Source organism: Coregonus lavaretus, assembly GCF_964263955.1.
Source record: "Coregonus lavaretus genome assembly, contig: HAP1_SCAFFOLD_1810, whole genome shotgun sequence".
Lineage (NCBI taxonomy): Eukaryota > Metazoa > Chordata > Actinopteri > Salmoniformes > Salmonidae > Coregonus > Coregonus lavaretus.
The window spans coordinates 34,225-47,173 of record NW_028157565.1 but is presented as its reverse complement, the minus strand read 5'-3'; the positions used below and the strand labels follow the sequence as shown (position 1 = coordinate 47,173).

Sequence of the window (12,949 nt, the reverse complement as noted above, 5' to 3'; positions counted from 1 at the left end):
GAGACATTCTGCACTATTCCAAGGAAACAACAGAGATGATAGTGGAGGTTTGGTTGTGTCTGGCAGGAGGGTGAGAGAGAGAGAGAGAGAGAGAGAGAGAGAGAGAGAGAGAGAGAGAAGGAGGGGGACAAGTAGAATGGAAAGACAGAAGGAGGGCATAGAGTAGGAGAGAAAGGAAGAGAAAGAGAGGGAGAGAAAGTGAGATAGAGGGAGAGAGGTATACAGTGCCTTCAGAAAGTATTCAGACCCCTTGACTTTTTCCACATTTTGTTATGTTAAAGACTTATATAATAAATAAATACATTCATCCTCAGCAATCTAGACGTTACAGTCCTATTTTTGCACATTTATTAAAAATAAAAAACAGAGCTGGCTGCCCGGCCAAACTGAGCAATCGGGGGAGAAGGGCATTGGTCAGGGAGGTGACCAAGAACCCGATGGTCACTCTAACAGAGCTCTAGAGTTCCTCTGTGGAGATGGGAGAACATTCCAGAAGGACAACCATCTCTGCAGCACTCCACCAATCAGGCCTTTATGGTAGAGTGGCCAGACAGAAGCCACTCCTCAGTAAAAGGCACATGACAGCCCGCTTGGAATTTGCCAAAAGGCACCTAAAGACTCTCAGACCATGAGAATCAAGATTCTCTGGTCTGATGAAACCAAGATTGAATTCTTTGGCCTGAATGCCAAGCGTCACGTCTGGAGGAAACCTTGCGCCATCCCTACGGTGGAGCATGGTGGTGGCAGCGTCATGCTGTGGGGATGTTTTTCAGCGGCAGGGACAGGGAGACTAGTCAGGATCGAGGCAAAGATGAACGGAGCAAAGTACTCAGGTCCTCAGACTGGGGCGAAGGTTCACCTTCCAACAGGACAATGACCCTAAGCACACAGCCAAGACAACACAGGAGTGGCTTCGGGACAAGTCTCTGAATGTCCTTGAGTGGCCCAGCCAGAACCCGGACTTGAACCCAATCGAACATCTCTGGAGAGTCCTGAAAATGGCTGTGCAGCAATGCTCCCCATCCAACCTGACAGAGCTTGAGAGGATCTGCAGAGAAGAATGGGATAAACTCCCCAAATACAGGTGTGTGTCACGGATTCTGCCGAGGCTGCTCCTCCTCCTTGCTCGGGCAGGCTTCGGCGTTCATCGTCCCCGGAGTACTAGCTACTGCCGTTCGATGTTATCGGTGTTTGTTTAGTTTTGTCTGTATTGTTTACACCTGTTCGTCATTATGTTAATCGTTTCCCTTATAATTACCCCTGTCTCTCATCTGTACTTTGTGTGTGATTGTTTTCCCCTTCACGGTTGTCTATTTTGTGAGCGGGTTATTTCCTCCCTGCATGGAGTTATTTTCTGTGTCCTTTTGGATCCTTTTCGTATTAAAAGTACGTATCCTGCGCCTGACATCGTTTACCGCATCTCACAGACAGTCGTGACAGTGTGCCAAGCTTGTAGCGTCATACCCAAGAATACTCAATGCTGTAATCGCTGCCAAAGGTGCTTCAACAAAGTACTGAGTAAATGTAATATTTCCGGTTTTTTTAAACCTGTTTTTGATTTGACATTATGGGTTATTGTGTGTAGATTGATGAAGGGGGGGGTTGTAATGTAACAAAATGTGGAAAATGTCAAGGGGTCTGAATACTTTCCGAAGGCACTGTAAGGGGAGAAGGGGGGGTTGCGAGGGAAAGAAGCCCTGCCTTAGCTTGCAGATGTCAGGGACCTGATACTGTAAGTCCTGTTTAAACATTGACTGGAACAGAATGAAGTATGTCAACAGACACCCAGTACCCAGGTCTCTGTGATGTGAGCTGGGCCGCTAGCCAGGCAGGAACTATTAATCACAGCCACTAGACAATGAGCAGTGACAACAAGTTGAAGTGATCGACTGAATTGGTGGCCTGGTAATCAGAGACTATACCAGGGCTTACTGTATAACATGGTGAGGGAGGCATGGATCTCTCACACAGTGTTTTGATTATCACTGATATATACAGTGGGGAGAACAAGTATTTGATACACTGCCGATTTTGCAGGTTTTCCTACTTACAAAGCATGTAGAGGTCTGTAATTTTTATCATAGGTACACTTCAACTGTGAGAGACGGAATCTAAAACAAAAATCCAGAAAATCACATTGTATGATTTTTAAGTAATTAATTTGCATTTTATTGCATGACATAAGTATTTGATACATCAGAAAAGCAGACCTTAATATTTGGTACAGAAACCTTTGTTTGCAATTACAGAGATCATACGTTTCCTGTAGGTCTAAACCAGGTTTGCACACACTGCAGCAGGGATTTTGGCCCACTCCTCCATACAGACCTTCTCCAGATCCTTCAGGTTTCAGGGCTGTCGCTGGCAATGCGGACTCTCAGCTCCCTCCAATGATTTTCTATTGGGTTCAGGTCTGGAGACTGGCTAGGCCACTCCAGGACCTTGAAATGCTTCTTACGGAGCCACTCCTTAGTTGCCCTGGCTGTGTGTTTCGGGTCGTTGTCATGCTGGAAGACCCAGCCACGACCCATCTTCAATGCTCTTACTGAGGGAAGGAGGTTGTTGGCCAAGATCTTGCGATACATGGCCCCATCCATCCTCCCCTCAATATGGTGCAGTCGTCCTGTCCCCTTTTCAGAAAAGCATCCCCAAAGAATGATGTTTCCACCTCCATGCTTCACAGTTGGAATGGTGTTCTTGGGGTTGTACTCATCCTTCTTCTTCCTCCAAACACGGCGAGTGGAGTTTAGACCAAAAAGCTCTATTTTTGTCTCATCAGACCACATGACCTTCTCCCATTCCTCCTCTGGATCATCCAGATGGTCATTGGCAAACTTCAGACGGGCCTGGACATGCACTGTCTTGAGCAGGGGGACCTTGCGTGCGCTGCAGGATTTTAATCCATGACGGCGTAGTGTGTTACTAATGGTTTTCTTTGAGACTGTGGTCCCAGCTCTCTTCAGGTCATTGACCAGGTCCTGCCGTGTAGTTCTGGGCTGATCCCTCACCTTCCTCATGATCATTGATGCCCCACGAGGTGAGATCTTGCATGGAGCCCCAGACCGAGGGTGATTGACCGTCATCTTGAACTTCTTCAATTTTCTAATAATGCGCCAACAGTTGTTGCCTTCTCACCAAGCTGCTTGCCTATTGTCCTGTAGCCCATCCCAGCTTTGTGCAGGTCTACAATTTTATCCCTGATGTCCTTACACAGCTCTCTGGTCTTGGCCATTGTTGAGAGGTTGGCGTCTGTTTGATTGAGTGTGTGGACGGGTGTCTTTTATACAGGTAACGAGTTCAAACAGAGCAGTTAATACAGGTAATGAGTGGAGAACAGGAGGGTTTCTTAAAGAAAAACTAACAGGTCTGTGAGAGCCGGAATTCTTACTGGTTGGTAGGTGATCAAATACTTATGTCATGCAATAAAATCCAAATGAATTACTTAAAAATCATACAGTGTGATTTTCTGGATTTTTGTTTTAGATTCCGTCTCTCACAGTTGAAGTGTACCTATGATAAAAATTACAGACCTCTACATGCTTTCTAAGTAGGAAAACCTGCAAAAATCGGCAGTGTATCAAATACTTGTTCTCCCCACTGTATATAGACCAGGTGAATCCAGGTGAAAGCTATGATCCCTCAGTGATACCACCTGTTAAATCCACTTCAAATAATTGTAGATGAAAGGGAGGAGAAAGGTTAAAGAAGTATTTTTAAGCATTGAGACAATTGAGACATGGATTGTGTATATGTACCATTCAGAGGGTGAATGGGCAAGACAATAGATTTCAGTGCCTTTGAACAGGGTATGGTAGTAGGTGCCAGGTGCACCGGTTTGAGTGTGTCAAGAACTACAACGCTGCTGGGGTTTTCACGCTAAACAGTTTCCTGTGTGTATCAAGAATGGTCCACCACCCAAAGGATATCCAGCCAACTTGACACAACTGTAGGAAGCATTGGAGTCAACATGGGCCAGCATTCCTGTGGAACGCTTTCGACACTCAATGTTAGGAAGGTGTTCCTAATGTTTTGTACACTGAGTGGGCCCCCCTCAATGTCTGAGCAAGGAATTTAGCATTTCTTAAGCAATTCTACACATATTGCCACGGGGCAGTGAGAAAAATGTCCAGTTTTATATCTAATCTCATGCCATTCTACATATTTTGTAATGAGGCTGAGACTATTTTGTATTTTTAAATCACATTTCCTGTTATTTTACATATTTTGCCATGAGGCTGAGAGAAAATGTTGCAGTTTTACAGCTAATTACGTGAGCCTCAGCACATTGGGACTCAATGCCCAATCATTGCATCTAGATGTGTCCCAGCCAGGACATCCTTTAGAACAGCTGAACCACAACCTGACTGGACAGACCGAATGCTAAGACCAGAGGAGACCTCCCAGAACTCACCTCCGACAGCCAAGTGAGTTTCTCAGGGCAAGGCCGACACGGTTTAGGGATTGACTCCCACTGTTTGCCCAGAATTTTGACGCTGCGACTCGAAGTCAAGATGAGAAGTTTCCCAAGGCATCTCAGCCATAACTATCTCTGGCCTGTTCATTTCAGGGCAATGCCTTATGTATGACCGATACTCATCACTCATGGACTGGAGTAGTTATGGTGTATTACATAGTGGAGTGTAAGGAATTCAGACACTACATAATGTGGTTGTTTCACAATGCAGCACTTACTGTACTACATGGAAAAATGCTAAACCCAAGGCACATTTAGTTGAGGACAATCCAGTATGGTTGGAATGAAAACTATGTAATATTTCATCCTTATACATAAGACCATAGCTCAGTGACTCTTATCACTGTCAATGGATAGACTATATTCTACATTGTATAACAAACAGAATGAGGCGTATGGATCTCATCCCGTATCTTACAGTCAAGAGAAGTCAGTATGTTATCTGCACAGTAGTGTTTGAATTCCATTCCATCATTGAAAAGTTTTAGACTTGCACATTGAATACAAATAGAAAGTTGGCAGAGTGTGTGATATGTGGGGGAGTTTGTTGAGTGTAAGTACATTAGAGTTAGACCATATGTTTTGTTAGTTTGTTTTGTGCCAATTTTGTAGACTTTATTATCTTTGACAGGATGTAGCGTGGGAGTAGGCCTACCGTAGCAATAGCTCATCTGTACTCACTCTGACGGAGGGGGGCAAACCCACATGGTGCTATGGTTACCAGTGGTGTAATGATTTGTCCAAAGCGTTTTGCAAAGGAACTCCAAACAGAAAACGTTTTGCAACGAAAACAATACTTTTTATTGGACAAATTCAGGTAGGTCCCTCCCCGTTTCATTTGCTTCTGTTTGGTTCTGTTTGTTTCCTAGTGAATACCCCCTTGGGCTTCAAGTGTGTAGGGCTAGTCTGCTATCTTGGTGCTGAGCCGGTGGTTGAAATTACAGGCAAACAGAAAGAGAGGGGAGGGGTTACGGGGTGAGTCACATACCTCCATCTCAACTGGTTGGGACTGTTAAGGATGAGACCGTTTCGTTCAATGATGGATTGCTGATGCTATGTATTGGCTATTGAGAGGCTTTGAAGTCACCGGTCGGCCATATTGGCACTCCCCAGTAGGATCAGGAATTAATGGAATTCTACAGTATTTCAATTAAATGTTTCAAGGACAAAATTACATGTATTTAAGCTCTAAAAAAATGTTACTTTAAGGAAAAAGTTTTTATATATTTTATATTGTATTATTTGTATGTTTAGCTCACATTATATAATTTAAAAGTATGCATTAAGGTGTCTGTAATAGAATAAATGTGGCAAAAACAAATGTAGATATTAATAAATCCTTTAACTGTCCTAATTGCACCATTTTTATAACCTCTGATGATTAGGAATTGAGTCTGTTGGAGAGGATCAGCTTGAGCAAAGTGAGGTGTAGAATCACTGTTCTAAAAATAGTATTCCCTGCCAAATAATAGGCTTTGTGCAATTAAGACTCGTTTACTACCACTCCCCTGGTTTAAGAGATCCCCCCACCAAACACTCAAGCACAACCAGACATTGAATGATTGATTGGAGACAGCTTGTGTCAATTAAAGAGCTTTTCCTATGAGTTTCTGCCTGCAGCAAACCCAGTGGATAATGCTGGAAATACAGGTCAAAGAAAAAAAAACTCTAAAAAGACAAGAAAAAAACGCCTGGCCCTATTTATAACAACATAAGTCCTTATCTTCCGCATCATCATCATTGGAGTTGAAAGGCAATATCTTGTTGTTCCAGGGGAGCCCTGTTGGTGAATGTTTTCAGTGGTGCCTCTATTCCTTTTAGGCCTATAAACAAACCAACCAGGATACGTTTTAGTGGCCTAATAGTGCGTGCTGCTTGCTCAACCGCAGTAAGGGCTCAGGAGCTATTGACAAAAGTCTAAAATGCTCTGTTCTGTTTATGTTCAAAGTGAATGAAAATCTTAAATAAGCAGGCTACATGTAAGTAAACAGTTGCGCAAGAGTGGAGACTCGCATAGGGTTTTTCTGTATTTGGAACCAGAGCTCTAATTGCTCTGAGGAGCAGATAGGATTACTGAATGATTCTGCGTTTCGCGGCAGGCTGACATAACGCAATCAAACAATTTTACAACATCCAGAGTCTCGCTTTCACTTATAAAGCAACCCGCTATATGCACAGTGAGAGAGAGAGAGAGAGAGAGAGAGAGAGAGAGAGAGAGAGAGAGAGAGAGAGAGAGAGAGTATATGCACAGAGAGAGAGAGAGAGAGAGAGAGAGAGAGAGAGAGAGAGAGAGAGAGAGAGAGAGAAGAGAGAGAGAGAGAGAGAGAGAGAGCGTAATGGTAGAAATTACCCTTATAGACATCTGTAAAGTATTATATATGCAACTTCAGGTAGCTCAGAAAAACATGTTGCACACATTACAACGAAAATTACATTTCCACAACTTTAGAAAAAGCCAAATAAACAACCAAAAGACATGGGTTCGTTTGCAAGGGACTATGAATGACCAAGCCGTCCCTGATGTAGACCGACTTTATTATGAAGGTCTAGGTGAGAGACAGAAATATTCAAACGTATATGTTTTAAAGGAGGGTGTAAACATGGTGAGCTTGGGTGATGAAATACTCCTAAAAAATATGACCATTTTTACCACTGCTTTTATCTCCAGCGCTGTCATTACAAAAAAAAAAGCTATCCTCCTCAACGGTTGCAGTGCAACTGTTTCAACCGTTTCTTGAGTTCCAGATGTCCCCCAGAAAAAGGTACACGTTGTAATATACGTTCCTGGGCTGCTGTCTCCCCCTATGGGCATGTACATTTTTAACCAGTAGAATAATAATTGGTTTGGTATGGATCGAATAAACATTATTATATGTCTTAGTAACTTATCTGCCGTGGCCTTTGTTTGCCGTACAGAAAATAGCCTAGGGCAGGGTCACTACATGAAAAGTATGACTTTCGACATGGGATTTCGCATGCACACAATTTCAGTTATAATGGACAAATTATTGGTAGGCCTATTTGCATGATTTTATCCTCAATGTTTTTTTCGTCCACTATTTGCTTTTTATTTTCAGTTTTCACTGGTTGAACTTTGAAGGTGCGAGTAAAAAAACGTGAATAGCCTAGTCTATGATTAAGAATATAAACACACCTTTGTAAACCAAAATCTATTTCAGTACGTGAATTAGTATACCTATATCAATATTGTACACAAAATACATGAATGTCTACGCATAGGCTGTGTGTGTGGAGGGGAGGGGAGGGGAGGGATCAAATTCCTTCAGTTCGTCATGCTCAGTCGGTCGACCAATCATATTCGGGTTTTCTCGGGCATTCTGTAGCGGCACAGTAACTCACTTATAAAGTCCGCTTGCAAAGGATTTCAGTTCAAAGCACGCACACGTTCTGGGGATACTATTTGACTGGATCACTTTCTCTTTTTACCTGAAAAAGTTACAGCAAATCATCAGCTGTTGCTCGAGTGTGGAGACGCCTGCAAACAAGACAAGGTTATTATACAATCTTTCAGAAAGACATATGCATAAAGACATTATCTCTCCAAACGGCTTTGTGCAGTTGACAGCTTCTTTGCAGGAGCAAAGAGCGTCTACTGTTACTTTTTCTCCACTTTTGGACATTTGAAAGACTTTGGTCGTACTTTCATATTTCGTGCGTATTTGTGAGACACATTTTTTCGTATGAATCTACTCGACCCCTTCCTGAAAATGACAGACGAACAAGACAAATGTCTCTCAGACGCACCGAGTCCAAGTATGTCCGAGGACTCTGTGGGATCCCCATGTCCGTCCGGCTCTGGCTCCGACACCGAGAACACCAGACCGTCAGAGAACGGACTGCTGATGGGTCCGGATGGCCCCCTCGTGGAGTTCAAGAAGGACGACGATGACAAGTTCCCTATATGCATCCGCGACGCGGTATCCCAGGTCCTGAAGGGCTACGACTGGACCCTGGTGCCAATGCCAGTCCGTGTGAATGGATCTAGTAAGAACAAGCCCCACGTCAAGAGACCGATGAACGCGTTTATGGTTTGGGCGCAAGCTGCCCGGAGAAAGCTGGCTGATCAGTACCCGCATCTCCATAACGCTGAGCTGAGCAAAACTCTGGGGAAACTGTGGAGGTGAGTCTCAGTCCTCTCTGTCATTACTTCCACATTTTTATTTCGCGTGGCAACGCGTTTGTGGTCTTATTACTGAAACAAGTTTCTACTCCATTCTACTTTTACCCATGCATGTTACGCACGCATATGAACTCGATACTGTGATCTTGCGTCATTTAGCCTTTGAAATAAAAAGGTATACTATGCCTCATTAAAATAGGAAACTGTTTTGCTGTCAATTGAATATTTTATTTACTCATGTATCCATTTGCCTTTTACGCACAGGCTACTCAATGAGGGAGAGAAGCGTCCGTTCGTGGAGGAGGCAGAGCGATTGAGGGTACAGCACAAGAAAGACCATCCTGACTACAAGTACCAGCCCCGGCGGAGGAAGTCCATGAAGAACGGACAAAGCGAGTCTGATGACGGCAGCGAGCAGACGCACATATCACCAGGCGCGATCTTCAAGGTGCTCCAGCAAGCAGACTCTCCAGCCTCTAGCATGGGAGAGATGCACTCCCCCGGAGAACACTCTGGTAAGAAGAGAGATAATGCTTAGTGCCTATTGCAGTCAATCAATCAAATGTATTTATAAAACCCTTTTTACATCAGCAGATGTCACAAAGTGCTATACAGAAACCCAGCCTAAAATCTCATACAGCAAGCAATGCATTCAGCATGTGTTCGTCAATGTATACACATATTTGACACGTTTACTGCTGCTAGACTTTTTATAACAATACATGTGTATGAAAGTAGATTATGTGAACAGCTGAAGACTAATACTATCAGATATGTTCTCTGTGAGTTGAACTTAATATCTAGATTAATTTGACCACTTGCAAAGCTTTTATGTTTTCCTATTCAAAGAAATCCACGGGTCTGCTCTTGCTCTGAGACTTGCATCACAGAAAGCCTATATGTATTCTATATGTAACCCATTCTCTCTCTCGCTCTCTTAGGCCAGTCCCAAGGGCCCCCCACCCCTCCTACCACCCCTCCTACCAAGACGGACATCCAGGTGGGCAAGGTGGACCTGAAGCGGGAGGGTCGGCCCTTACATGAAGGCACGGGTCGCCAGCTCAACATCGACTTCGGGGATGTGGACATCGGCGAGCTGAGCAGCGACGTCATCTCCCACATCGAGACCTTCGATGTCAACGAGTTCGACCAGTACCTGCCCCCCAACGGTCATCCGGGTGCTCCTGGCGCTGTCACTGGCCAGGTCTCCTACACCGGTACCTATGGCATCAGCAGCTCCGCAGTCAGCCAGGCAGCAGGGGGCGCCACAGGGCACAGCTGGATGACCAAGAGCCAGCAGCAGCAGCACTCCCTGACCACGCTGGGTAGTGGAGGGGAGCAGGGCCAGAACCAGAGGACACCCACACACATCAAGACAGAGCAGCTGAGCCCCAGCCACTACAACGATCAGCAGAGCTCCTCCCCTCCGCAGCACGTCACCTACGGCTCCTTCAACCTGCAGCACTTCAGCTCGTCCTCCTACCCCTCCATCACCCGGGGCCAGTATGACTTTTCTGACCACCAGGGCGGCACCAACTCCTACTATAGCCACGCAGCTGGGAGCCAGGGCTCAGGGCTGTACTCCTTCAGCAGCTACATGAGCCCCAGCCAGAGGCCCATGTACACCCCCATCGCAGACCCAACTGGGGTGCCCTCCGTGCCCCAGACCCACAGTCCCCAGCATCACTGGGACCAGCAACCAGTGTACACACAGCTCTCCCGGCCCTGAGGACACAATCATCAACACGAACATACACTTATATAGACTGTTAGGCATGCCCATTTTGCAGAGGGAGACTTTGTCACAACATTCCAACATTAGCTCCCAGCAAACAGACACTTGAATTTACAACAGAGGAAGAACACGACAGAGTAGGTGAAGGAGAGCTGGACTTGTAGGAACTGAAACTAGATCAGAATAGCTCACAACTGGCCTTTTAAATTTGTGTTGAGGAAATATATTTTTTAGCAAGAACAGAAAAAAAGCATTGAGAAATCCTCTGTGAGGACTTATTAAATTGTTGATATTTTTAATAGGTACTGTGTATGTTTTCTTACCTTTTTTACTCTGGCAGTTTGTTTTTTGGATATTTTTGTAGAGAAAAGCTTTATTTGTATCCAGTTGAGCAGGAAACCACTCACAGTAGTGCAGTTATCTATTCTATGGCTTCAATTCTCTGGTGGAATTTTGTACAGGCAGTAAATCTCTATCCTTTTTTGGTTGTGTATGTTTCCTGCAGTGCATTGTGCTTACAGTATGTTCTGTGCCATCCAAGAAAATAAATTGCATTTTGTATTTGTGCAGTTTAGGGTTTCTCCATCAATGATTTCTCATGATTATAACACGTTCTTAGATGTAAGAGGCACATGCTGTGAATGACAACAAAATAAGTTGACGTTATCGTTTTGTGCAGGAGATTCCAGCCTTTTGCACCATTAGTGCCTAGTATATCAGAGGTTGGGTGAAAGGGTGTGTGTGGGTGTGTTACAGCATATATTATAGAAGAGAGAAGCCACAGCTGAGATTATACTTACCATCTGACAACATGTGTTTGACAGCCACAGGAAGTGCCCTTTGACCTTTCGGGTGTCCCCTGCAGTCCATCACCACACCAGTGTCATTTTACAGCCCGCCTGCCTGCCTGCCCCCACCCCCTCTCAGTCTTAACCCTTTAATTTATTTTTTAAATTAATTATTATTTTGCATTTTATTCTTTATTTGATACTTTATACAACAAATTAATTTGTCTTAAAAATAAGTTATCTTCTGGATATTAAATGTCATATAAACCGGTCTTTTTAGCCGAGTGGGTACTTTAAAAATGGTACAAACTGTAATCACGTTTTATTTATCGTATGTAAAATCTTTTTATCTTAAATGTTTTATTTGTCATTTTTTGCTATCTAGTTGTGTACGGATTATTGTTCATTGTGAATTTCTTGAGTTTGGATTCTAAACTATGGCTGAAAGAACTGGAAATACGTTTTTTTCTTATATGGACAAAGTTTTGCAGTTAATTTCTTTTATGCTGTGGCTGATATGCTTTATTAGAGGTACGTACCAGCATTCCTGTGTTCTCTGAGGAACAGTTTTTTCTACGTCCTACCACATACTATCTCAGTAATGATGTTTCTTTCTGATACGTCTGAACAATTCGTTTTCTTCAGCTATCTTAACATGTTACTGTACTTTCTTAAAAATAAGCTTACCTTTTGTATTGTATTTGCAATAAAAGAGAAAATACTTTAGAAACAAAATGGTTGTTGATATTTTATTACACATAACATTAACTACTTATTAAATAGGGTGGGGGAACAAGGACTCTCTAGTTAAATTCATAACATTTATACCAACCAGGGGTGCAACTTACACTGGGGACGGGGGTGGACATGTCCCCTCCACATTCTGAAATTGCATTTTTGTCCCCCCCCCCCAGTTTTATCATTGGAATGTGATACAAAACAAGGCAACGGTGTGCTTTAGGACCATGCGGACGCCTCCGAGAGGTCGGGTAGGCTGTTTGGAGTGTTTATCCGACTGGATAAAATAATAATAAAAATATACATATATATTATGTCCCCCTCACTTCTAAAACTAAAGTTGTGCCCCTGATACCAACCCAATATCAACATCATTGTTTTAGTGTTCAGTCATGTTGAGACAGAGAGGTAGACAGAAAGAGTTAAAGATAAAGAGCCTGAGAGAAGGCGGTTCTCTCAGAAGCCTTGTTTTTCTCATTTATTTTCTGATGCTTTCTCTTCTGTCAGCTGGAGCAGCAGGGGGTCCCTCCTCCCTCCAGTCTGCATGTTGTAAGACTCTAGATCTTTGCTGGGGGAGGCTACTTGGCAGAAAATCAGTAAAACCGTGAAAAAAAAGTTCAAATTTAAAGCAGGGGACTTTGCGTCCCTTCCAGCAAAGCTCTCTTTAAAGATATTCAGTGCTGCCATCCTTTAAAGGTCAACTCAAGGAAATATTGACTAGCTTCACCACACCAGGGGATCAATTGCCATTTTCCTATTCTCTACTACTATAAATCACACATTTTGGAAGCTGTTGTGATTGTTGAAACCACAATTTAATAGTATGTACACATGGCATAGGAGGACCATAAAATAGGATTTTATCCATGTTATTGTATGTTTTTAATATCAGAATATTTATTAACCTCATTGTTTGACACAATTTAGTTGTATATGGCATCCATCGTTGTTTTTGATCCATCTAATCATTTGCATCTTTTTGAGAGATTATGTTGATTCTGGCAACTGTGTTTTACTTTTGTTGTTACTTTGCAAACATCATGCAAAGCCAAATCCCCTGTGGCTTAGGGTAG

General features: G+C 43.4%; 1 protein-coding gene across 1 annotated transcript; it reads left to right on the top strand.

The window, feature by feature from the left end:
• Positions 1 to 7,862: 7,862 nt before the first annotated feature.
• Positions 7,863 to 11,865, top strand: LOC311125249 (transcription factor Sox-9-B-like). Its single transcript, XM_084199301.1, has 3 exons — positions 7,863 to 8,615; positions 8,880 to 9,130; positions 9,557 to 11,865. The coding sequence occupies exons 1-3, from the start codon at positions 8,176 to 8,178 to the stop codon at positions 10,342 to 10,344; spliced, it is 1,479 nt and encodes a 492-aa protein (XP_084055427.1). The 5' UTR covers positions 7,863 to 8,175; the 3' UTR covers positions 10,345 to 11,865.
• The last annotated feature ends 1,084 nt before the right edge of the window (positions 11,866 to 12,949 follow it).